The sequence below is a fragment of the Trichoderma harzianum genome, assembly GCF_003025095.1.
Source record: "Trichoderma harzianum CBS 226.95 unplaced genomic scaffold M431scaffold_4, whole genome shotgun sequence".
NCBI classification, from domain to species: Eukaryota; Fungi; Ascomycota; class Sordariomycetes; order Hypocreales; family Hypocreaceae; genus Trichoderma; species Trichoderma harzianum.
The window spans coordinates 850,676-875,276 of record NW_020209252.1 but is presented as its reverse complement, the minus strand read 5'-3'; the positions used below and the strand labels follow the sequence as shown (position 1 = coordinate 875,276).

Here is a 24,601-nt window from a genome sequence, read left to right as displayed (position 1 = left end):
AAACACAAAAATGGGCTTGATCAAACGTCCCAACATACGATTTGTGGTGACGCCACTAGATGGACTGAGAAAACGAACACGGCATGGCGAAGCAAATGAGTGATTTTTTTTCTTCTAATTTTCTTCTAATTTTCTTATGTTGTGGGTTTGAGATTTGAGAACGTGACCACCCTTGAGCATGAGACGTAACGTGATGTTTCCTGTTCCTGACTTTTTTAGTTGCCGTTCCGTTCGTTCCTTGCATAGCCTCAACTGACGTCTCGTTTCTTGTTGCTTACACGCTATGAGGGGTTTATTTATATGCTATCTACTTGTCTCGGTATTTTAGATCAGATGTGTGAATGTGTATATTTCGCTTTTTTAATATCGTCGTCAATGCTTCAAAAGACGATAATGGTGACATCCCCCTTGGCGTCCTCGCCGACGAGCCACCGCTCGTCTCCGCAGATGAAGCCCTTGGCCATCATCTCAGGCCACACGTCGTCCGCGAACTGGACCTCCTGCCCGTCTGGGCCCTGCGTCGTGACGCCTCCCTTGCCGCTGTTGCTGCTGCTACTACTGGCGGCAGCAGTTTCATTTCCGTCGGGCGTCTGGTGAGAAGTGGTACTGCTACTGCTGCCATTGCTGCTTCCGCTGCCGCTCCTCGCAGCACTTGGTCTTCGTGTGCGTCTCTTTCTGCGTCTGCTCGTGCGTGACATTGTGGTTCCTCTGGCAGTAAATTTGGCGCCGCTCTCGCCGATGCCCTGGATGCGGATCTTGGGCCGGATGTGCACGGATAGGGTCTCGAGCATGAAGCACTCGCGGGCAATGACGCGGACGCCTGCCGCAGCATCAAAGACCTCGGAGAGCGTCACGTAGGGCCAGTCGTCGTGGCGCCAGCAGGGAGCGCGACCAGGCCAGGTATGCGAGTGATTGTTGTTCCATGACTTCTCGATGCCAACGCCAAGACTCTCGTCACTAGCATCGTAGACGTTGTCGTCCGTCCCCGCCAGTCGTCTCGCCCACCGGCCGTCGCAGCAAAAAGGCAGGTTGACACCGCCTCCGCCGCCGCAGTCGTCCACCCACCGAGGGCCTTCGCCTATCAGCGGGATCCCCGTCGTCTTGACACGATGTAGGCGAGGCGGGTTCGAGCTGCTGTGAGGGCCGGCGGACCAGCGGTGCTCCTCTTCGGTGAAGAAGACGTGGCCGCAGGCAGAGCCCCTGGCGGCGTCCCAGGTGCAGTCGTCGATGGCCATGACACGCAGGGCCGGCGTGTCACTTTGGCGGATGGCCCATTCGCGGAGCTGGCCGTTTGTCATGCTGCGGATGATGCGTGGGCCGGAGTCGTCTCGATTTGCTGTTCCGAATGGATCCTGGGATGGTCTGTATGTAGAGGGATTTCCAAACTCCCATATGGTGAGCCGCTCAAGGGGCTCGTCTTCCCAGGGGGAACGCGCAGCCTGCCATGTGTAGACGACGTAGTGAGTAGCATTATGCGTCGAGAAGAAGCGGTCTTGGTGATTGATAGGCAAACCGAGATGATGAATCTTGCACTCGCAGAGGAATTCAAAGGCCCAAGAATAGGCTGACACTTGGCCATCACGCCGGGGGATGACGCCGTCCCAGAGTCCGATCCTGCGGACGATGTAAGCGGTTGCATAGTGGCGATGTATCGCCGCGTCTCCGTTGCCTGCACGACTTGGCTGCTGCTCGCACCACTCAACCATGAGAATCCCATGGCTGATGCGGACTCGCCTCACAATCTTGCCGCTCATGTCAAAAGGCACATCCACCTCCACCCCCGTCTCCAGATCCCGGGCCCGGAACCCGACATCCTCCCCCATCGGCGCCGGATACACCAACAATCCCTCGGCCTCAGCCACGGTCCATACCGGGTCCCAAAAGTGGAACGGCGCCGTCTTGCCGTTGAGGCTCAGAAACCGATTCCACGGCGTCACGCCCCTCAGCCGCTTGTCATCTTTCAGCACTGGCACCTTGACGACCTTCCACGGCACGGCATTCCCCAGATGAAAATACCGCCGCGCCAGCCTCGCAAACACAGCGGCCCAGTCGCCGCGCTCGAGGGCCCCGAGTTCGCCGGTCCGGAGAAGCTGCCTGAGCCGCCTGCCTTCCAGCGAGCGCGGGAAGTGCGTTAGGATGAGGCTGATGCAGAGGTCGTTCCTGGTGAGGGCCTCGCGGAAGGCCCGGGAGATGCGCTGACAGAGGATTGCTTCCGTGGCGGAGAGGCGGGAGATGATGTCTGTGAAGATGGTGTATGGGAGGCCTGTCAGAGTGAGGGCCATTGTGATTTGGAACATGTATATACTGTTTGGGACTGATATCGATATATTTGGTTTTGATGCTGGCTGATTTATAAGAATATATACTCTAGTTGATGGCGATGTAAAAAGAGAGGATGCAAAGATGAGGTTGCAGCTTAGGAGGAAACATGGGGGTTGATGCACGTTGACTTGCGTGATAAGTAAGAAGTTGAGGAGAGGTGAGAGGTGGCATGTGACGTCCCCCAGCAGATAGATTGCCTAATCTCGCACCTCAGCAAACCGATAACAAAAACATCACCATATTAATCATTCATATACTGGATTTAACGTAGATTTATTTCATTCTGCTAAAAAAGCAATTCCCATGCTGTCCAGCCCATCTGCTCGTGGCTATATTATGTACAGTACATGCATGTTCTGTGAGACAACCACCCTTCATTTCATCAGGGCATCATCATTTTTCCCATCATTCCGTCTTATTCCTCACGCAAACAATCCCAAACCGCTCAACTCAATTCCGCCCTCTACTGCAGCGTGGGCATGTGCACCGCGGCCTTCTTGGCCACGGCATCGGCGCTCTGCCACAACGCCGTCACCGTCTTGAGCTGGGTGTAAAAGTTGATGCCGGGTCGGCCGTAAAAGGTGTTGGCACCGCCTCCGGCAATCGACTTCTTGTTGCCGGTGAAGGAGAACATGGGCAGCGGCACGGGGATGGGCACGTTGATGCCCACCTGGCCGGCCTCGATGTTCTTGCGGAACGTCTCGGCGGTGGCGCCCGACTTTGTGAAGATGGCAACGCCGTTGCCGTACTCGTTCTTGTTGATGAGCTCAATGGCGTCGTCGATGGTCTCGACGTTGAGGCACACCAGCACGGGGCCGAAAATCTCCTGCTTGTAGCAGGTCATGTCGGGAGTGACGTTGGAGATGATGGTGGGTCCGATGAAGTTGCCGTTGGGGTACTTTTCAGACTTGAAGCCACGGCCGTCGAGCAGGATCGTAGCACCCTCCTTCTCGGCGCTGTCAATGATGCTCAAGATACGCTCCTTGCTCTGGGGGGAGATGACGGGGCCCAGATCGGCACCCTCCTCGAAGCCACCATCGACCTTGAGCGCCTGTGCGTGCTCAGCAACCTCAGAGAGCCACTCCTTGGTCTCGCCAACCATGACCAGTGTGCTCAGGGCCATGCAGCGCTGACCGGCAGCTCCAAAGGCAGCTCCCACGACACTGTTGATGAAGTGGTTCTTATTGCAGTCGGGGAGGACGGCGGCGTGGTTCTTGGCTCCCAGGTTGGCCTGGACACGCTTGCCATTGGCGGAGGCACGAGTGTAGATGTACTCGCCGGCCTTGTTGCCACCGACGAAGCTCACAGCCTTGATGGCGGGCTCGTCAAGGATGAAGTTGACGGTGTCGTGGGCGCCGTGGATGACGCTGACAACGCCGGGGGGGAAGCCGGCCTTTTCAGCCAGCTCGACGAGGATCATGGCGGCACCAGGATCCCGTTCTGAGGGCTTGATGACGACGGTGTTTCCGGTGATGGTGGCAATGGGGATGGACCACAGCGGGATCATGGCAGGGAAGTCTAGTAGAAAGAAACGACTTGTTAGCTCATTGTCATCTAGTTTTCAGGAACCAGTGATCAGAGTAACTTACTAAAGGGGCAGATGGCAGCAGTGACACCAAGAGGCTCACGGTAGGTCCTCGTCTCCATGTCCTTGGACACCTCGAGAACCTCGCCCTTGAGCAGCTCGGGGGCGCCAATGGCAGCCTCGGCGACCTGCAGGCCACGGAGCACATCACCCTTGGCATCGGCAAACGTCTTGCCCTGCTCGAGGGTAATGCTGGCGGCCAGTCTGTCCCAGTTGTCCTTGATCAGCTGCACGTAGCGGAACATGATCTGCTGGCGGAACAGCACGGTGGTGTTCTTCCACGACTGGAAGGCCTTCTCGGAGCTCTCAATGACGGCCTTCATCTCGGCCTGCGTCATCTGCGGCACGCGGGTCACCAGGTTGTTGGTGGCCGGGTCGGGCAGGTCGATGAACTTGTCCGTCGTCGACTGGACAAACTTGTTGTCGATGAAGTAGGGCGTGTTCTGCACATTCTCGATCTGCTCGTGCGTCGTGGGGAAGCTGGTGGCCGTGGACGACAGGGCGTCCATTGGCTTGAGCTGCTGGGCCGTGGCATGAATTCTCCTGACGGCTGTAGCAGCCTGAGCCTTGGAGGTCATCTTGGCCAGGGCAATGGTAGACCGAGGGGAAGCGGCAGTCAATCCGCGGGCACTGGCAGAGGCGCTGACGGAGAGGAGGCGGCGCATGATAGGCGGCGGTATATCAAGAAGAAACAAGACAAAGACAAAAGACTGTGTTATGCTGCCCTCTCCTGGTAACGCCTAGTCAGCAAAGCCGTCAGACAAAAGAGTGACGAGATGAAAACGAAAAGGCCAGCGTCCTATTTATCAACCTCCGTCTCTTCAACCCAAAGCAACCGGCCGTAGCCGTGTGTGGGGGAGGAGGCAAAAAACGGGGAACCATGACCACAGACGGGGTTTGTGTGGGGAGCCGCTTAGATTGGCTGCCAATTGTTAAGCCGATGCCGCAACATGCCGAAGGGCAAACGATTCAGGACGCCGTTTCGTTACGTTTGAGATGGATTACTGTCGTACCGCGTTTTGATTTCTCATTACCTACATTGCCGAACTCTAGCGCTCCGATCACGGGCATCTTTACCGAGAAATGCTATAAACTGCTGCTGCTATCGCCGCCAGCGCCAACGCCGTCCATCAGCAGCACGGCTTATCTGCCCTTTTCCCCTCTTAACGTGTCAATGGCCTAAAGGCGCCAGTAGTATACTCGGTAATATCGTGGAATCATTAGGTAGCTTTCCTTATACGGCCTGGCGCTCTCTGTGAACGACCTGTGACCAACCTTCGAACACGAGTATCGTCGTAGCTTCATTTCATCGACTTTTTTGATACTGTGAATACAATCAATTCAGCTTGTCGAGTGATGATAATGGTACAGAATATACTACACGCCACGTATTGATTGCATCTACCTCCGTCGTCTTACTCCTTGGCGTCTCTTGTGCAATAACTCATCCTCCACATCGGGTTTGCTAGCTGGCTTACACTAGACTGCCTTTGTATAATCATCGCGATACAAATGGATCCTACGTGACTGACACTGAACATATAAATCTCAAAGGAGCAGTAATAACAATTGATTCCCATTTTTTTTTTAAATAACAATTTTTGCTAAGTATTCATTTTCAGTCCCCTTGGCTTCCCAATTCTTTTTTCGGACTTTGGCCCCAGACGCTGGTATATTGGATATTTCTGTTCATCCCACATCTGGCCATTGCTTCGATCCCCTACCGCTCTGACAAAAGAAATACACTCCAACCCTTTACGACTGGCTGCGGGTAGTTCGCTTGGTAGCCTCTCCCTTGGACTTGTCAGCACCGCTGGCAACAGCCTCGGACTTGTCCTTTGCCTTGTCCTTGGAGGTAGCAGCGGGCTTCTTGGGGGCGGCGGAAGAACCACCAAGGCCGACAAGAGCGGTGATGATGGCAATCAGGGTGACGACAACAGCGGCAATGCCACCGGCGACCTCGGGAACAAACTTAATGGCCTCAATGGGGTCCTTCTGGGCAATGGTGAGGAACAGGTCAAGCTTCTCCTTGATGAACAGGACAGGGTCGTCAAGGAACTTGAGGTCAGAGGGAGACTTGGGGGTGTCGTCAAACTTGGGCTCATCAGCCTTGGCAAGAGCCTCCTCGATGGGGTGCTTGACGAAGAAGGTCTCGGCAGCCAGCTTCTCGGCATCCTCGACGGAGTGGCCAATGTAGATGTTGTCGAAGAGAATGTCGTTGGTCATGGTCCAGATCTCGAAGCCAATCTATTAAAGAGAAAAAAAGGTTAGCAACCAAGCTTGAAACATAGTGATAGTAGAGAGATAGATAGAAAATGGGTGCTACTCACAGCTCCAATGGGCTCAAAGTTGGCGGGGTTCTTGTCCTCATAGTAGTCGGGGTTCTTGATCTTGCGGGGAGCCCAGACACCCTTGTAGGCGGGGTTGTCAATGAAGGGGGCAGACCACTTGCCCTTGTAGTCAGGGTTCTTGATCAAAGGCTTGGACCAGGGGCCACAGCCGGAGACATCGTCACACTTGGGGTTGGGGACGGTGGGGGCAACCCAGTCACCATCCTCCTCGTCATCCCAGTCCTCGGGCTTCTGAGCCTCGGGGTCGGGAATAACAGAGGGCTCATCGACAAGCCAGTCCTCGGGCTGAGTGGCCTCCTCGTCGACAATCTCGAAAGGCGCATCCTCATCCCAGTCCTCAGGCTTGACGGCATCAGGGTCAGCAATGCGAGCCTCGTCAACCCAATCCTCGGGCTTGGTGTCCTTGGGGTCATCAATCTCCTTGGGAGGGTTGATGGGAGGAGCCAGGTCCTCGAGAAGGCTACCAGCCTTAGTCTCGACACCATTCTGCTTGATAGAGAAGGTGTTGTTGGGGTGAACAATGAGAGTGTAAAGCTCGGTGGTCTTGACGATGTTGACGGAAGGAGCAGTGTTGAGGTGCTTCTCCTCGTACTCGCCAGTCTTGGGGTTCTTGTGGTTGACAATGAAGTGAACCCTGTTGTTGTGGCCGCACTTGTCGGGGCCAAACATGATGACATAGGGAGTGGTGTTGCTGAACTCGTCCTGGTGGAGAGCCTTGTTGTCGCGCAGAAGCTTCATGTAGGCACCACCGCAGTCCAGTCCCTCTGCACGCGCACACACGTCAGTACATGTCCAGATGCCCTCGTTTTCTCTGTAGACGCCAACTTACTCTGAAGCTTCACTTCGTACTGAACAACGAGAGTCTTGCCCTTGTTGTCAATCTTCTTGGGGAACTTGGCCGAGATGGCGTGGTGAGCGGCGGCGTTCTTGATGACAAGACCCTTGTCGCCCTCAATTCCCTTGTACTGGTAGGGCTCCTCAACAGCCCACTCGCCAACGTAGGCCCATTCCTCTTCCTCCTCAGCCTTGTCGGAACCGCTAGTGTCCTTCTTGGCGTGCGAAGGCTTCCATCGAGACTCCCAGTCGTCGGTGAACTGCTCCAGGAAGTCCGCCTTGATGGTGGTGGGCTAAACAACGAGAATCTCCGTTAGTACACAGACGGTCATTTACGCATGTCGCCAGAGCAGCAGCAGCAGCAGCAGCTAGAGCTTCCAATCTGGAGAGGGAGATTGGCTTACAGTAAAGGTGGGAATCTCCGGGACCGCCTTGGACTCTTCAACATCCTCGGCATATGCGACACCAGCGAGCAAAGCCGCGGCGGCTGCGACCTTGTTGAACTTCATTGCGAAATACCTATACCAGCGGTTTCTTCAGAGAGCGGGGGAGAGAAGAAGAAGAGAAGGAAGTTGTGCCAACAGGGCAGTCCCAGCGCTAAAGGAGAATGAATCTAAAATCCCAAGGGAGATTGAATTGAAGAAAGAAAGAAGAGGGAAAATAAATGGGAAGAAGTGCACCGTTGAAGAAGGCTGGGGAAGCTCTTGAGGACACGTAGAAGCTGTCAAGGGCCACAGACGGAATTTAGCTGCCAGGTTAGTTGGTCGATGCGGGGGTCTGAGCTGCCAGGCTGGGTTTAACTCGCCCAGTACGTACCCGGGCTGCTGTTCCCGATGCCAGCCAGGCCAATGGAAGAGGCCCGGATGAAGCAGTTTTTGGCGCCGCTGCAACCCACGTGTGGGCCTGCTGATATATTTCGAGACGATTCGAAGAGAAGCATGTCGATGGCATCAAATCAATTGAAGGCGCAGCTACGGGATTGATGGTGGAAATACAGCGGAAAGGCAAAGACTACAAGTCATCCTGTCTATCTGGAGTATCCGTGGCTAATCTACCCGTGTCCAAGCAAACCAATTGACCGGACATTGCTAATGGCATCATCGCTCTTCTCGCTGTTTTTTTCTCCGGGTGAGATTTGGAGAAAAAAAAATCGGGGAGGCGACCAGGTGGTTACACGGAAACAGAAGATGCCACATATCCATTTCCAACTTGAAGCACCCGGCCGCGCTGAGGTAACCCCGGGCCAATTGTCGATGCTGACACGAAAACTCCAGCAGTAGTACGAGGCAGCATGTCTCTGCTCTTCATTCCCATCTTCGGCGACGGCTTCAATCAATATTTTGTCAATAGCGAAAAGAAAAAAAATAGAATAGAGTCTATGGAGAGCCTAAAAGTTAGCACGTCGATTTCTACCTATCTGATGCATAGAGCAGATGCCCCATTAATGTGACAGGCGCTAAGGCTTTGCCGCTATAACACGAGGACCAAGACCTTCATGAGTCGCCGCAGAGAACTGATATGGAATTGGATGCACTGATGTGATGCGATTACGCAGTAGAATCTTGCCATGTCGTCAGCGTACTGTATGGCACATGCAAGACACAAGTGCACACATGAATACGAGCACAAAAGACTGCATCCATACGGAGTATTACGAGATACAAGACGTCCTGGTTAGGTAAGTCAGTAAGAATGCATAGCAGGCCTACGATCTGCGCAGGGTCTGTCTGTGGCCCATGCATCACTTTCATCGTTTTTTCACAACGAAATCTCCCCACATCAGACGATTGCTCCAGACGCACAAGCCAGAATGCCGACCTGCCTCGACTGTTGGATCAAACAACCACTCGAGAACATATCAGGTGTGTATGATGAGAAATGAGCCTACAGGCAACTTCATCGACTTATACAATTTCACGTTCCATCACGGTTGGGTACTTGACACAGAAGCAGCAGAATCTTTTTGTCCCAACAGACACCTTTTATTACCCTATCCAGCCACGGATGTAAATACACAACCCCAATCATTAAATCCCCGAAACCCGAATTAAACCCCTTCCATTAACCAATCCAAAACCGAACTGAAAAAAAGATGACATGAAATCAAAAGGGGATATCTCAAAGTTTACAGAGCCAGGAGGGCAGCAATGACACCAGCGAGGGCACCGCCAGAGGCAATGATGGCGGGAGCAGCGTTGGTGGTGCTTGAGGTAGCAGCAGCGCCAGTTCGGGTAGGGCTGCCAGAGCGGGTGCCAGTGCCAGAAGAGTTGCCAGAGGAAGAAGAGCCAGAGTCAGAGCCAGAGGAGCCAGTGGGAGCAGCAGCGGTGTCAGTGCCAGTGTTGGAGGCAGCGTGGTCGCCAGCAGCACCGGTCTGGGAGGGAGTGCCCTCGGAGGTGACGAAGTAGTGGTCGGCGATGCACTTGTTCACGCACAGCTTGTAGGTGTTGGTCTGGGAAGGGCTGCCGTCACCCTGAGGGCACTTGGCAACGCAGGCAGTGGTGGCGTTGACCTGAGACTGGTCGGGAGAAGGGACCTGTAAGAGCATTGCGTGTAAGTCAAGTCGTCTTTTGTTCATCATGTATAGACGCTGGGAGAAATGAGAGAGAGAAAACAGCGGGTTCAACATACAGCAATGCAGTGAGCCTGGCAGTTGACATCGCCGGCCTTGCAAGCATGGATACAGTTATACTGAGACTGCTGGGCAGGGTCGAGAGAGACAGAAGAAGCCGGAGCAGCAGAAGTAGGTGAGCCGGACTCGGAGGCGGCAGCAGCCAGGACGGCAAAGAGGCCGGACAGAACAACGGTGAAACGCATCGTGATTGATTAAGTTGTTGTTGTTGTTGTTGTAAGTATTAAGTGAGTTGTAGTGTAAGTCGCAAGGAAGCACCAAAAACGAATGTCGATTGCAGAGCGAGAGACTGGTTTTGAGATCGAAGATGAGGAGGAAGAAGAAGCCTCCGCGCCGGGGAGCAGGACAATCTCCCTTTAATACTTGCACCCGATGGCCAAGCAAAAAAGGCCCAGGCGCGTAGCAGCCAGGCAGAGAGTTCAAGGAGACCCAATCGCTCAAAAGCATCGCCGGCGTGTTTTTTTCCCGCACAGTACGGGCCATGTACCGTCCGGTGGAAATCTCCTAGTGTGCAGTACGAGTTACAGTAGCATGAGAGAAGGGATGGAGGCAAACCCGGGCTTGTCTGAGGGCCCCACCCGAGCATTGCATTGCTTGTGCTTGGGTGACCTCACTTCTTGGGTACTCGTACATGTAAACATTGGAGAAACAAGGGCGTGTGTGCTGCATGAAGCTTCATTTTGCAGTTGTATCTCAACATATCCACGGCCATATGACTTTTTGTGCTTTGTGCCTCGTACGTCTGCAGTTGAAGAACTGCAACGCCTTTTTCCCCTGTGGAAGCGCCGCATTGTAATTGTTTAATTGCGTGGCGCAACGATGTCCAGCCGCAGGAATAAGAAAGCCGTGCCCCTTGGAGGCGCTGACCCCAATCGAAAAAGCAAAAAAGCAATTGATCCATATTTTGATACAAAAAAAGAAAATCGACCACTTTCCCGATGCTGTGGCGCTTTTCGCCCTCCCGCCATTGTCTCGATGCTGTGCTGTACGTTCGAGGGGCCTCGTATTTGGCGTGACGATCCGCCTCATTCTCCTCTTCGTCTCCTCTTCTGTTGGGCACGTTGGACGTCCTTTTTGCCATCTTTCCCCCTCCAACTCTGTTCTCCAGGCCATGGATGGATTCTGTGCGATGCGGTCATTGATTTTTTGCTCGGCATCTCGGCCACGGCCACGGCCTAACAGAGGCTGTGTGCGGCCTGTGGGACCACCAGCTGGTTACAGGCCATTTTCTTCCCGCTGTGTGCATGGAGGCCGTGATTTGTTCTCCCGGGGCTGCTGCTGCTGCTACTGCTACTGCTACTGTATTTCATGCGGCGGCACCTGTATTGCCCTGTTTTTTGGCCGTCTGCCCGCTTCAACTGCTACGTTAGCACTTTAGTGCAGGCAATTGACCCATGCAACACAATGTCCCCAGCGTGAAATGACGCTCTCTGTCAATTCACCCCATCTTCATGGCCATGGCCAAGCCCGTCTGCCATCACAGTCGTGTGTCTTTCTTCCATTTGGCTAGCGCCTGCAGGGGCATGAAGCGGCACTAGAGCGGGCCATCCTGGCTTGGTGTGCTCATATCCAATACTAGTGACTAAGACAAGAGGTTCAGGCCTGTCCTTTGATTTGATCGTCGCCTGGAATCTGTCACATGGTGATGGATGATTGTTTATGAGGCAACGAGCATGCATCAACACCAATGTCAACGTCAACATCAACATTGGCCGTTGCCACACCTTCGTTCTCTCCCATATCTGTCAACTGAACACCATTGTCCGTTGATACGAAACACTGAAGGCCCACGGGGGAGCTCGCTTTGCTTCCTGCATTGGCGCAGAGCCCGAGCAAAACTCAATCCTTAAAATACAAGCAAGAAATCCAACGTCCTACTGCCTTAGCCCGGAAAGCTAGCCCTTTAGCCTGTGGCCTCCGGAGCCGCCAGGGGTTACGATGCTCCGTTTGGGTGAGATACAAGCCCAGCCCAGTACGGGCCTGAAGCCTTCATACTGTGGCCTTCTGGGCTTGGCTTAGCAAAAGGCTCCTCGCGATACGAGGCACCACTGGCGATCGGTGCATGGCCGTGTGCCAGACGGGGCAAGATTCCGAAGGGGGGATCTAACCGGCTTGCGGTTGGTGAAGCTGACTTGACCCTGGCAAATAGGGAACATCTGCTCCTTGCGCAGCTGAGGTCGTACGGGGGCAAAGCGATATCCGACTTGTCAGCGGTACAGGCAATTTCCACAAAACTTGGCCGACGATGCTTTGCGCGTACCCAGTCGTTAGAACCTTGGTACCCATAAGATGACAGGTGCTGGTGGAATATACCCCATCACACTATGAGTATATTTCACATCTTCGGTTTTGAGTAGTTATCCAGACAGCCAGCTCGTCCTGATGCTCGAGGTTGGCGACTTTCAGCGTCCTAGGGGAGAGCCGTTTCCCCCTAAGAGCTACAGCAACTGGCCTTCTTTTGCCTTGCCTTGCACTAACAATGCAGGTTCCTGGGGCCGTAATTTCAGGACCAACTCAACCCTACTTGTGTTTGAGACATCTGTACCTCAGAGTTGCCAAAGAAGCAGCGAGCGTTTTCCGTCCGAAAGAGCTCTCATTTCCCTCCTATCTTGAGGCGTAGTGCGAACGCGAGTGTGACGCGGGATAGGACGCCTTGGATTTGAGCCAATAATATGGACGAATTCAACGTCGAGAAATTGCATTGAACATTGAGCGCCTGCTTGCGGCTTAGTAACTAGGGCGAGGCATCCAACCAACCACATCGCAAGAACGGGAACGAGATATACTTTCAGGAACCGAGCGTGCTAACCTCCCGGTGGCACAGAGCAGCGTACCGTGCATGTAGCCGCCGCCCATCTCAAATCGAGCCCAGCCGCGACGATGCATCGAGCTTTTTCGATTCGCATTACCTCATACCTTGGACAAGGACAGCCGTCCTCGAACTTGTCGTATTCGTCATTTATCTACTTTTTTTATTAAAAGCTCCGTTATTCCGCACTCCGTAGATCCGATCAAATCTTAAATCCAACAACCGAGATCGTGAGATAAAGGTGGCCCTTGCGCCTCCCACGTTTTCGGCCAGCTACCTATCGCAGCTAAGCTCGTCATTTTTTCTCAATGGAGGGGCAGCGAAAAGCCACTAGAGGGGCAAAAGCTCGCATCGCATCGCATTCGCATCTGCTTCACGTAACTACAAAATCTACAAAGCTAGATTCATAGAAAGTTCATACCTGTTTCATATATTGTTTATTATTTCACTTATTGTGAAACTCATTGCATAATGGCCGCTGCTCATGAGAACCCCGATCAGCTCGTGACGTCTTCGGACCCTGAACATCCTGCCAACCTCATCCCTTCGCTGTGCGCCAAGTTCTGGACCTTGGGATGGGTTACCGGTACTGGAGGAGGATGCTCCATTAGAGACGAGTAAGTATATATATTCTCCCTTGTTTTGACACTAGGTATATCCCTCATTGATGAGCTTGAAACAAGCTCTCATATCATCTCGAGTGGGGTGAAATTGGTGATGAAGCTGGTGATACGCTCACTCTCCCACTCTCACTCAAGCGTACATGTATACTACACACCATATACAACGTGATATCCCTTTATACTTCATCATACAAACTATACAAATCACTGCCCCATCGCTAACCAGCCACACAGCAACCTCGTCTACATCGCCCCCTCCGGCGTCCAAAAGGAACTCATGAAACCCGCCGACATCTACGTCCTCTCCCTCAAAGACCAAGAACCCTCCCTCAAGCAACGAACCTACCTCCGCTCCCCCCCTCTCTACAAGCCCTCCCAGTGCACGCCCCTCTTCCTCGCCGCCTTCACCCGCCGCGGCGCCGGCTGCTGCATCCACACCCACTCCCACTGGGCCGTCCTCGTCACCTTGCTCCTCGAGGCAAAGGGCAGCAGCGTCTTCGAGATCAACAACATTGAGCAGATCAAGGGCTTTGGCAAGGGCATGGGTAAGGTGGGTAACTTGGGGTACCATGATACGCTGCGTATTCCTGTTATTGAGAACACGCCTCATGAGGAGGACTTGACGGAGTATCTTGAGGCTGCTATGGAGGAGTACCCGGATACGTATGCTGTTTTGGTGAGGCGTCATGGCGTCTATGTGTGGGGTGATAATGTCCACAAGGCGAAAACGCAGTGCGAGAGGTGAGTTTGGATTTCCCCCCTTTTTTGAGTCATAAGTCGGTCATTTGTGCTGATAGGGTTTGTGAAATCAAAGTCTCGATTACCTTTTCCAGCTGGCGGTTGAGATGCACCAGCTAGGTCTTCCTTGGATCAGCAACATTGCCCAGATTGGACCCCAGAGGTAACAACGTAATGAGGCCGAGCAAACATTTGAAAAAATTAAGGGGCAAAAGCGAGCTGTGTTTTCGGGGTTAAATTGGAGTTTTTAAAAATCGTAGAGGCATCCCAGGCTTGACATATTTAACAATCGTCAGGAGGGCTTATGAATATTCAACCTATTTTCTTATTCTATTTCATGCTTTATCTGTCTCATAGCTCGTCTCTAGGACGTGAATCCTCTTCGACGACCTCTGCAGCATCTCCTTCTTGTAGTCTGTCGTCATGATCACCTTCATGCTCACCCGGTATATCCGCCTCATTTACGGCATCCACAATCTTGCCCACTTTCTCAATCATAGAATCATCCTCACTTTCCACCACTTTCTTCTCTCGCCCAACAACTGCTGTTGGCAGGCTCTCATCCGGTAGCCCATCCACTCTAATCTCCCCATCAATCACCACCCCAGCCTTCCCAGACTGTCCAGGGCTCCGACTATGCATCACCGCACTTCCAGCCTTGGTACCAACCCCAAACAATATCCGCAAGGGCAACCACACAAGCCACCACAGTGGCCCGTACAAAAGCCTCCTAAACACGAGCCATCCTGCAGTCACCATCAACATGTACAATGCTGTCTGTAGATACCATGTATCACTCTTTTGAGACCTGAGCAGTGTGCCCAACAGGTCTCGAGAGCTCGCCAGCATGCCATCCAGCGAGTTATACGACTGGTCTAACTGCTTTAACGCAGCCGACGACTCTGTCAGCGTCTGGTGTGCGAACTCGCTCTTGCTTAATTCCGCCGCGATGAGGGCGTGCGTCCGCCGCAGGGCATTTGTAACATTGCTGGCTGCCCCAACCGTCTGCCGGTCTTCTTCCGATAGACTCGATTGCAATTGTCGATGCTGGTTATAGTTGTGCCGTATTGGTCGAGCAACGGCTTGTGGCTCTTCGGTGCTGCCACCTGCGGAGGTATTCGTCTCGGAAATGGGTTCGACAAAGGATTGTACCATGAGCTCTCTTTCAAGCCTCCGAGCTCGCTCCAGATTCTTCTTTGCTGATAGCCGTGCCTTTCGAAGCGTTGATCGATAACTAAACATGAACATACTCGTTAGCACATAACGAACTTCTCCCCAAAGCACGTTTTCAAGAAGAAGAAGAAAGCCATGCTGAAGATATCCTCTTACCTGGCCAATTCACTTCCCACCCTCTCAATGCCATCCACAAGCCTCTCCTTCTCATGCCCGCCTCTCCGCAGGTATTTAGCTTCTTCGAACAACAGCTGTTGATCCTCCAACCCCGTTTTCAGTATCAAGCCAGCCTCCGCGCTGAGCTCTCCGCTCACACTCCCCTCCTCCTCGATATTCAGCGGCACCGATCCAGGCTCGAATTCCACATTTGCCAGCCGATCGATTAATTCTCTTAGCTGAGCCGTAGTCTCCTGCAAAGCAGCCAGCCGCTCCTGCAGCCCTTCCAGTGACATTTTCGCCAGCGATGCGCAGAAAATAAATAATTAAAATTCGGTATTGCTGGCCAGGAAAAAGCACCTTGATCTTGACAGCTTAGAGCAATTGAAACTACATGTCATCATTAGCTCGGCAGGTTAGCAGCCACGTTACCTTATACAGCGATATGCACATACCGGGTCTCCACTCAGTCCACCAAATTTCGACATCGTTCTGGACATCCCACTATGCGCAAAAGTCGAATCAAGCGACAATTCGCCCAATCCCGCCCTCCGCCAACGTCGATCTACGCCCGCAGCGGCTCTCCGTATCGGCAAGATGATTACGAAATTCATGACCGAGGTCACGGCCAAATTCAATCCCTTCTCGACCTGCGCCAAGCCCGCCCGCTTGTTCCTGACGTTTCTCCCGCCGGACGTGCGAATGAATGGAACGGCCGTCCATACGAGTTTACTGCCGAGAAATTCCCCAGAGAGCAGCTCATTAAAAGTCAAATTCAGTGCGTCTAGATATATCAAGAGCTGGGGTCAAGAAATGAGCTAATTAGTTGCGCAGAGGACGGCAAGGAGATGGACTTCAACTGCTCCAAAATCAACATCAAGGGCTTAGTCGAGGAAGTTGACCGTCACTCGCGCCAATTGCAAAAGGCAGCTGATCTGTCCGAATAAAATCTACGAGTCTTATTGTCTTATACTATTACCAATGCATTGACGGCGTTATGCGGGGCGGGGAATACAGTCTGGATGAGGCCAATTGCGGACAGCACGAAATATTGTACGATATAGTGTCATGAAACTTTTTTTTTTGTACTTTTACTGCAAAGCTTAGATTTTTCTTTCAACTCTGGCAGGGTATACCATCAAAGACTATGCATTTGATACACTTGACGCCATCAAACTTTCATCGTAAATTAAGCATACTAAGCAGAAGCACCGCTGATGAAGAACCACTTGTCGATGGAAGCGTCAATCTTCTCAGGGGGGAGGTCCTGGTGGGGAGGCAGAGGAGGCAGAGACTCGGGGGCCACGCGGCTGGGGGAGTGCTGGACAGTCACGTTGGTGCTAATGGAAGAAACAAGTCAGTCAATCTGCTCACTCGTCGTGACATTCAAAGGTAGCTGTAACTTACGTGGAGACGCTGCCGGGCTGGGTCTTGCCGGTGATGAGACGCTCCCAGGCCTCAGCGCACTCGCGGATGACGTCCATGGCATAGCTATAATTCTGTCAGTTGCAAACTCGAGAAGAAAAAAATCAATGGGGGGCCGGGTATGACATACGTCTTGTTCTTGCACTCGCCAGTGAAGGCAAACTGGTTCTCAGGCTTGCCGTCGGGGATCTTGTAGATACGGAACCACTCGTTGGTGGCACGGAGCAGGCCAGGCAGGTGGCGCTCGACGTCCTCGACGTCGTTCAGCTTAGGGGCGAGGGGGTCGTTGACATCAATGACAATGACCTTCCAGTCAGTCTCCTCCTCGTCGAGAAGGGCCATGACACCGAGGACCTTGACCTGCTTGATCTGGCCGGGGTAGCCAACAAGCTCACCGATCTCGCAGACATCGAGAGGGTCGTTGTCACCCTTGGCCTTGGTCTCGGGGTGGACGGTGTTGGGGTCTTCCCAGGTCTGAGAGGCGTAATATTGTCAGTTCGTTGTCATGTATAATGGCGCGTGCCCCGAACGGGTTGGGGTAAGGGATTTTGGCATCGCATACCTGGGGGAAGGCACCGTAGTTCCAGAGGTAGCCCTTGTGGGGGAAACAGTTGCGGACGAAGCGAAGCTTGCCCTTCTTGACGTCCTGCTTGATGGGGTTGAGGAGCTCCTCCTTGGAGATCTAATGGTCAAAGGTGAAAAAACACGTCAGCGGTGTCCTAAAAGCAGTGAAAAGGAGACGGCCAAGAAAAGGCGGCAAAGGCTCGAGATTTCTCTCCAAGCCCGTGCCTCTCAAAAGCCATCTTCAGCGAATTGCCAGATCTTGTTGATGGCGTACCTCGAGCTTGCCATTGGTCCATCGAGGAATCTCGACAACCATGTTCAGGATGGTCTGCTCCTGGTTGGCAAAGAGAGGAATGTCGTGGAAGGGCGACACGGGGACGCCATCCTTCTCGATGTAGACGCGGTGCTCCAGAGTGTTCTGGGCAGCAACCTTGCGGACGGTGTAGCCAGACATTGTGGCGGTTGGAGACGAAGACGAAGAATCGCTGCTTTTCTCCAGGTGACGGGCAATTTGCGCAGTTCGCTGGGAGGGTTGGGAAGCTTGCGAGGAGGCGGAGGAGTTTTGACCAGATGGAGGGGGCGGGGCACGGAGACCCATCCTGGCCAGCGAAGCAGTGGTAACAGTGGCAGTAGCGCTGGGAGTGCTGATAGGGATAGGGGCAGCGGTAGCGGTACCTGCACTATGGGTGCCTGTGCCTGTAGCTGTAGTAATACCTCGCGCTCTACTAAGGCTCCAGCTGCCAACGTCAGAACCAGCAACAGCAGCAGCAGCGCTCCGTCGCGTCGTCCAGGCTACGCAGCAGCTCTGATTGGACACGACGACACAACGCAGACTCTGCCACCTGAGTTGCGGTGCTCGTCGGGGTAACATCAATCAATAGCAGCGTCTCGCCTCAAGGACAGTCGGAATGCAAATGCAATGAGATTTTGAGCGAGTCCCCCGGTCCAGCGGATGGCCAATGGGTTTAAGGCGCCCGGTGGGAATTTTGGATTTTTTTAGAGCCCCAGCCAACAGGGCAGTTTCGGGTCTTTGGGGCCATTGACCGAGGTCCGTAGGGGCCCTTTTCCAGTGCCGGTGTACCCAACGGCTGCCGGGGAAATATGGGACAGTATCAGTACACGTATCGAGAGGCGGTAAGACGGGACACTCGCCATTATTGCGGGTCTGTTAGGGGATAGCCCTGTTGCAAGTATCAACTCTCACAGTTTATGTGCGACAGTACACGCGAGTCGTGATGGATCCATCTTGACGAGTTGTTTTGTGGTTACCCTACGTATGATTCATCTGTATACCATATGCATGTAATAATGGCAGCACATGTAATATTTCATATATATCATATCATAGACTGTCATGAATGAGTAAGCCGTGTAGCACTTTCTTATTATTCATATCTTTGACGAACAATTATCTTAGTACTCGACATATTGCCAAACAGCCACCGTCTCACGTACTCGCTGAGTGTCGAGACACATATCAAGAGAGCTGGCTTATTGGAAGGCTTACCCGGGATGTAGAACTTACACATCCGGCCTCAAGTACCATCATTAAGCATTCACTAATATCTTTGGGTACTCCTGCCAAAGAACAACGTAATATCCCGGAAATCAACAGGTCGCATCGATTGGATATAACTAGATATGCTATCAAAACGTAACAGAGCGCGTATATAAACCTGAAAAGCATCGCCAAACCCTCTTAACAAAACTCCCAACCAGAAGCAGGATGATTGTCGAGAGGGAAGAAGACACAAATAAAAGCATTTTCCCGAGTCAAAGTCATACAAAGTCGTGACCCCCGGCTTCATCTCACAGCACTGCCTAAGCACTTGGTTCGACCGGACTCTTGCCCTTGGATGTCTCTGATCCGTTTTCGCTTACAGCCTTGTGGTGGTGCTCTGGTTGCCATTCCTTGAGATCATCTTCAGCATCGTTCAGCACCTGACGAGCCTGAGCGCCGTTTTCATAGGGCATGCGAACATCTCCCGGCGACAGCGCCTTATCGTCTAGAAGCTCCAGGAGACGACGACCATGCTTGGCCAAAATGATTTGCTTCTCGGCGCGTTCTATGATTGCGCTGAACTCGACATCGTATGCTTCTTTGAGCCTTTGCCGAGTCTGTAAAAGCAGAATTAGTAGGTAAAATTATATACATGGGAAAAATGCTAATCTGCAGAACTCTTCATCACTTACAACGTTTGTCAACTGCGCCTCGGCGACTAGATTCTCGGCCTCTGCTCTAACAAGCTCCTGCTCTAGCAAGACTAGCCTGGCACTCTGAGGCTCCTTCGCCTTGAGCTTCTGGAACTCGTCGTAAAGCTTGCTCTTTCCATCGCGGCTTGGTTGAACGCTCCTCTCGGTGTCGCGGATCATCTTGAGATGAGTGCGCGACAAGTCCAGCGAATTAACGTACGTTTCCTCCAATCCACCCATCTCACTTAGGATAACGCCAATCTTGTCGGAAATGTCGTTGACTGCCTCATCGCTGGTCTGCTCACCCCATTCGGAGAGCTGCGTGGCGATGGCCGTACGCTCGCGACCCGCAGCCTCGTGTGTGTGAATGAGATCATTCTCGAGCTTGATCAGACGGAACAGCTTGCGAGAGAGCTCAGGCTGAACGGACTCGCGCAGGGAGAGGAAAGAAAACCCACGACCACGACCATGGCCCTTTGAGGGGGTAGATTTGTTCTTGGTGCGGATGGAAAGAGCGCGGTTCCTAATGGGAGCAGGGTTAGACCATGTCTCATGGGAACTATGTCCTTGACTCTCCGGTGGGTTCGGCGGAGGTGCATCGGAAGATGGCTGATAAGAGTGTTGCGACTGGGCAACTGGAGTTTCGAAAGGTTGAGACATGATGATATGATATGAGTGGGTATAGAAACAAACTTCAAGTCGAGAAAAAAAAGAGAAGAATGTTTGGAGATGGAAAAGTGATGTAGAAGTAGAAATAGAGAGCACGAGTAGCTGTCACTCACATCATGACGTTAGCTTTCATTTAGCAGGTAAATTCTTGGGACTGCGGGTGGCGTTATGATATAATTCGCAGGAGTACTAGATCCAATGTTCCTTCCACCTAGGCCTTGATTTCCGTTTTATACATGGACGAGCTGAATAGCTTCAATAGTGTGTTTCCCATGGTTGAAAGGCCTACGTTTGGGTGGATGACGATACAAAGGTGTTGCGGTTCTGGAGATTTAGGAATGGCACAATGCGAGCGAGATGAACGACAGACAACAGTTCAGTGAACACTGAATCAAATAAATTTGTTTCCCTTTTGTTGTATGGCAAGGCTATTTGTTACGATCCACGAGGTGGCTGCCATGCGAAAGGGTCAAGGATCAAGGGTCAAGGGTTCAGCTGCGTGGGTTCAAAGGCAATCGCTTTTACTAGCACTAGTTACAGCTATCCTTGGAGGGCACAGGAGACAGCCCCAAGGTTAACAAATATGTCACCGGATGACATGGAACGTTAATCAACCAAGGTAAACCAGGACGCTTGGAGCTTGCAAAGATGGCGTCTAACGAGGTTCGCTGCGGTGGCGGATGTCTTTAAGACTATGATGTCACTGGTTGGCTAGCAAAATAATGGCAGTACATGTACTTGGCAGGACACTTGAGCGATGCGCAAGATATGGGATCGAAAAAGAGATCAATGGATACCAGTAATTTAGTGGTGATGATGAGATAAAGGACACCCCGCCCTCTTGGTTGATCGAGGCCAGCTTTGGCTGGTGAGATTCGGGGGAGGCTTCTGATGAGGCGCTCATTCAGAGCGGCTACGACTTATCAAGCAAGGCGGATGGCCTTTGGACGCAACACTACAAGGCATCTAGAATGTATCTCATGTAATTTAATTCATTCAAAGCGTAAAGGCGAAATATATGTATCCAACGCCCGTCATCGCTTTCCAGATTCTCATATCCTCATTGAAGCCGTCGCCTGCCTCGAGTTTCCATCCCAGATCGCCCATTCATTATTCTAGCCTCTAACATGTCTCATTTCCCATAACCAGTACCATAGAGTCGTTAGAAAAAAAAGCGTAACAAAATCACACGATATTCTTGATCCCAACCAAAGCCCATTCAGTACCGACTCCGCGTCGTCTCCTCATACACGACTCTCGACGGCATGCTGCGTCTGTAGCTGCTGGTGCTGACCCGCGGGCTGTAGCGCTCAACCGCCGAGTAGCTCGCTCGCGGCGAGTGGTGGTGATGGGTGGTGTGGTGGTGATGATGGCGGTACGGCCGTGAAGGAATGATTTCCTCCTGGTAGTAGTATTTGGCCTTTGGCTCCACGCGGAAACACATTGTTTGTAGGCTTTCTTGTGTCGCTTTGTGCAATTGTTGGACTGGGTAGCACAGAAGCTCTAGATCTGGCGATTGGATCTCTGTGTTGACGCTTTTTTGTTGTGTTGTTTGACAGATTTGACTGTGTGTGTGTAGAGAGGAAAACGAACGGTTTCTTGTACGAGACGCTGCAGCTTACGAAATAAGGATGAATAAAGCTTCTTTTGGCACAAGGGGAAGACGCCCGTTTCCTTAAATAAATACAGCTCGGGCACGACACACCCACTGCCTTTTGTCTCGATCCCGTGGCCAAGTTTCTAATCCCTGTCCTCAGCGCCCTGCGCCACTCCACCATCTGCACGTACGAGCCGACGCAGGGCATTTGGCTTCTCAAGGATGGAGACGTCAATGCTAAAGACACCTGGGACCTGGAAAAAAAAGGTGTGAGTGTGAGTCTTTGCTACCGGCACAGCCTCATCGTTTTCTTCACGCTGCTTTCTCGCCTTTGCCGAAATCTAAGCAGCCTTGAGGCTGAGCTGACGCATTTTTCACGGTATCGAGTCGAATAAGTGAGGCATCTGCTTAATTGGGCTTTTTCGTCTTGGCTCGCAGCTTGAAGGATCAATCCATGCTCGTACCATCATCGCGAGGCGCTAATGGCGTCATCACAATGCTTGTAGGTCCAAGATTGTCCAATGAGGAGCTGGACAAGATGCCATCGTCAACATCACCATACAGCTACATACAGATTTGCTGCTATGATGTGCGATGCTGAAATAGTGACATTAACTGAAAAAACAGAATCTTGCTTGAAATTCTACCACTGGCTCGCTATACTGCTACTGCAAGCAGGCTAAGATCTGGCGCGCCATGCATCTACACATTGCATCTATCATTTTGCCAGATCGTGCATGCTCTTAAACGCCCACTTAATGACACATCTTCCTACACATCCATGATTTCCTTTTTTTATCCGACAAATACGGCAACCCAAAAAGAGCTATAGATTTAACCCTGATGATTTTTATTTGGATGAGAATCCCACTTGCACCTTTCCAAGAGCCCACGCGGCGGCGTAAACTGCAAGCATGCTTGCAAAGACCACCACGGGCTTGCGGAGGGTGCCAGCCAACGGAGTCTCGTAAGTGATGATCAGATCACGGAATCGGAATTCATCTCCCAGGTTCTTGGCCTTGATGGTCACGGATGTCCGGCCAATGGTGTCGAGATACGTCTTGTGAACATCAACGGATGATTCAACGATTGATGAGTCGGGAATGCTGGTGTAGTATTTGACGTTTCTGGCTCTCTTGTTAGCTGCAGATTTATGTAAATTTGGGGGAAAGCTTACTCAGATCCCTCGGGCAAGAGCACTCGGACGTTGACTTCGCCGTACTCTACACCCTCAGCCTGCCTGGGTCCCTCGAAAAAGGGAATCTTGAGCACATGGCCTCCATCGGCAGTGTTGCGCAAGACGTTAGCAGCGTTGGTGTTCCAGCCAATGGTAAACGGATACTTCCAGCCGCCAAACACGGGATAACGTGGCTTCAGCTCCAGCATGGCCTCTCGCTTGCTGCTCCTGAATCGAGAGGTTGACACGTTTCCGATGGCGTCTGTGAAGTAAGGGTCGACGCTCCCGATCTGAAGAGGGAACTTGAGCTCCTTCAAGGCGGTGGAAGCAGGGTTATAGAACTGAGATTGCGCCCACTTGACACGGTTGAATTGGGTAGAGAGGTTGGCACCCAGGTGGTACAGAGTGTATCTCTCCTCAAAGGCAACGTTGCCACCCCAGTGGCTGACCTCGATATCTCTCTCGAGAGTAGACACGTGGATCACGGGCTTGGTAAACTCGAATCTGACCTGCGCGGGGAAGAAAGCGCCGGCAGGCTGCTCGTCAAAGGGTCCATATAGCATCTTGCTGCCAACCTTTTGAGGATACTCCTGGCCTTCGGGGCCGAATGTCGTCGTGTAGTCTGGGATGGTAACGGTTGAGAACTTGACCTCGGTCTTTTGCTTCAAGGTCGTATAAGCCGATGGCGCGAAGAGGGAGAAGTCGTACACCAGGAACTGCTGCTCGTCCTGGCCAATGGAGGCCGGGAGTGGGCGATATGAGTTTAGGTATACCCAAGAGACGGCGAGAGGGTACTGGCCGCCAGCCTTGAGAGGTGAGGGCAGTGTAATGCGGTAGTACTGGACGTCACTATAGGCACATTGATTAGCAACAACGTTCCCCTTTCAATTGGGTGTTAGAAAGTGACTGCACATACTTGAGAGCATCGTATTCAACCAGGTCAACTCCAAAGGGTCCAACAGTGTCATCCTTGCGATCCTTGGCTTCGACGGCACCAACTCGGGCAATTTGTTCCGCGGTAAAGGGCAAAAAGTATTCGCTTTGAGGCTTGTCGGAGATGTTCTCCAACATGACATTGATCTGCTCCTTTGCGTAGGTCTTCTCAACCGAAATGACGTGCACCAACATATTGTTCTTAAAGACTGGTGGGGGCTTGAAGTTGGCAGGCAGAGCGACGGTGGAAAAGGCGCTGCAAGGACCAGCGGCCAAAAGGCCCAGCAGCGCTGCTATTACTGACAACGACTTCATCTTGACGAGGGCATTGATTGGGCGTGCCCTGCGCAATGGGACGGGAGGTTCAACAGACTTCTGTCTCTCGATCGCGAGACTGTGGCAGCTTCGCTCTGTTAGTGCAAGCCAAGAAGCATACGTCGCCCATTCGATAACGATAGCGAACAGCTACAGGGAAGCTTGGGGCTAGCCAACCAGAGGCCACGCTGGTGCTTGTCGCGGCGATATTAATTTCCGGGCCTCGGAATATGTACCGCTTACAGGCAGCCCGGGTGAATTGCCCACCGAGAACGGAGTACCCCATACTTGTGGCGGCCAAGACACCTCCACCTCCGTCTCCAAGGACGTAGGGCACCTCCTGGTATTAACGAAACGCCCTGCTGGAGCTCTCTAGTAAGTCTTTGGGCGTCCATGGGAGGCAAAAAGAAGTGGAGAAATGACGATAAGCGGTGCATCGAGTTTATTTGTCTGCGAGGACAAGCAGGATCGCACGCACTAGAATCTACCGGCAGTGCTTTGAAAGGCT

General features: G+C 52.5%; 12 protein-coding genes across 12 annotated transcripts; 2 read left to right on the top strand and 10 right to left on the bottom strand.

Moving 5' to 3' along the window:
- Positions 1-85: 85 nt before the first annotated feature.
- On the bottom strand, positions 86-2,455 carry M431DRAFT_506266 (hypothetical protein). The gene has a single exon (XM_024918780.1). It carries the CDS (start codon positions 2,280-2,282, stop codon positions 381-383), a length of 1,902 nt encoding a protein of 633 aa, XP_024776187.1. The 5' UTR covers positions 2,283-2,455; the 3' UTR covers positions 86-380.
- A 330-nt stretch (positions 2,456-2,785) lies between these two features.
- M431DRAFT_81537 (hypothetical protein) lies at positions 2,786-4,485 on the bottom strand (the record flags this gene model as incomplete). Its single annotated transcript, XM_024923051.1, has 2 exons — positions 2,786-3,840; positions 3,912-4,485. The coding sequence occupies 2 exons, from the start codon at positions 4,483-4,485 to the stop codon at positions 2,786-2,788; spliced, it is 1,629 nt and encodes a 542-aa protein (XP_024776186.1).
- Positions 4,486-5,662: 1,177 nt separating this feature from the next.
- Positions 5,663-7,601, bottom strand: M431DRAFT_3671 (hypothetical protein; the record flags this gene model as incomplete). The annotated part of the gene is made up of 4 exons (XM_024914608.1): positions 5,663-6,154; positions 6,238-7,022; positions 7,088-7,385; positions 7,497-7,601. The coding sequence occupies 4 exons, from the start codon at positions 7,599-7,601 to the stop codon at positions 5,663-5,665; spliced, it is 1,680 nt and encodes a 559-aa protein (XP_024776185.1).
- Positions 7,602-8,864: 1,263 nt separating this feature from the next.
- On the bottom strand, positions 8,865-10,092 carry M431DRAFT_506263 (hypothetical protein). The gene is made up of 2 exons (XM_024918779.1): positions 9,721-10,092; positions 8,865-9,625 (listed from the first exon to the last, which is right to left on the bottom strand). Exons 1-2 carry the CDS (start codon positions 9,904-9,906, stop codon positions 9,218-9,220), a joined length of 594 nt encoding a protein of 197 aa, XP_024776184.1. The 5' UTR covers positions 9,907-10,092; the 3' UTR covers positions 8,865-9,217.
- Positions 10,038-10,978, bottom strand: M431DRAFT_379789 (hypothetical protein). Its single transcript, XM_024914696.1, has one exon. It carries the CDS (start codon positions 10,800-10,802, stop codon positions 10,332-10,334), a length of 471 nt encoding a protein of 156 aa, XP_024776183.1. The 5' UTR covers positions 10,803-10,978; the 3' UTR covers positions 10,038-10,331.
- Positions 10,979-13,001: 2,023 nt separating this feature from the next.
- On the top strand, positions 13,002-13,898 carry M431DRAFT_480185 (hypothetical protein; the record flags this gene model as incomplete). The annotated part of the gene is made up of 2 exons (XM_024915843.1): positions 13,002-13,147; positions 13,388-13,898. 2 exons carry the CDS (start codon positions 13,002-13,004, stop codon positions 13,896-13,898), a joined length of 657 nt encoding a protein of 218 aa, XP_024776182.1.
- A 344-nt stretch (positions 13,899-14,242) lies between these two features.
- Positions 14,243-15,516, bottom strand: M431DRAFT_480184 (hypothetical protein; the record flags this gene model as incomplete). The annotated part of the gene is made up of 2 exons (XM_024915842.1): positions 14,243-15,125; positions 15,221-15,516. The coding sequence occupies 2 exons, from the start codon at positions 15,514-15,516 to the stop codon at positions 14,243-14,245; spliced, it is 1,179 nt and encodes a 392-aa protein (XP_024776181.1).
- Positions 15,517-15,817: 301 nt separating this feature from the next.
- M431DRAFT_81408 (hypothetical protein) lies at positions 15,818-16,167 on the top strand (the record flags this gene model as incomplete). Its single annotated transcript, XM_024923039.1, has 2 exons — positions 15,818-15,998; positions 16,055-16,167. 2 exons carry the CDS (start codon positions 15,818-15,820, stop codon positions 16,165-16,167), a joined length of 294 nt encoding a protein of 97 aa, XP_024776180.1.
- Positions 16,168-16,418: 251 nt separating this feature from the next.
- M431DRAFT_3666 (hypothetical protein) lies at positions 16,419-17,663 on the bottom strand (the record flags this gene model as incomplete). Its single annotated transcript, XM_024914604.1, has 5 exons — positions 16,419-16,560; positions 16,628-16,711; positions 16,776-17,119; positions 17,208-17,327; positions 17,484-17,663. The coding sequence occupies 5 exons, from the start codon at positions 17,661-17,663 to the stop codon at positions 16,419-16,421; spliced, it is 870 nt and encodes a 289-aa protein (XP_024776179.1).
- A 1,285-nt stretch (positions 17,664-18,948) lies between these two features.
- On the bottom strand, positions 18,949-20,347 carry M431DRAFT_379526 (hypothetical protein). Its single transcript, XM_024914695.1, has 3 exons — positions 20,185-20,347; positions 19,403-19,925; positions 18,949-19,327 (listed from the first exon to the last, which is right to left on the bottom strand). Exons 1-3 carry the CDS (start codon positions 20,202-20,204, stop codon positions 19,031-19,033), a joined length of 840 nt encoding a protein of 279 aa, XP_024776178.1. The 5' UTR covers positions 20,205-20,347; the 3' UTR covers positions 18,949-19,030.
- Positions 20,348-20,819: 472 nt separating this feature from the next.
- Positions 20,820-21,828, bottom strand: M431DRAFT_506259 (hypothetical protein). Its single transcript, XM_024918778.1, has one exon. The coding sequence runs from the start codon at positions 21,513-21,515 to the stop codon at positions 21,291-21,293; it is 225 nt and encodes a 74-aa protein (XP_024776177.1). The 5' UTR covers positions 21,516-21,828; the 3' UTR covers positions 20,820-21,290.
- A 690-nt stretch (positions 21,829-22,518) lies between these two features.
- M431DRAFT_81929 (hypothetical protein) lies at positions 22,519-24,093 on the bottom strand (the record flags this gene model as incomplete). The annotated part of the gene is made up of 3 exons (XM_024923100.1): positions 22,519-22,795; positions 22,846-23,694; positions 23,762-24,093. 3 exons carry the CDS (start codon positions 24,091-24,093, stop codon positions 22,519-22,521), a joined length of 1,458 nt encoding a protein of 485 aa, XP_024776176.1.
- Positions 24,094-24,601: the final 508 nt, after the last annotated feature.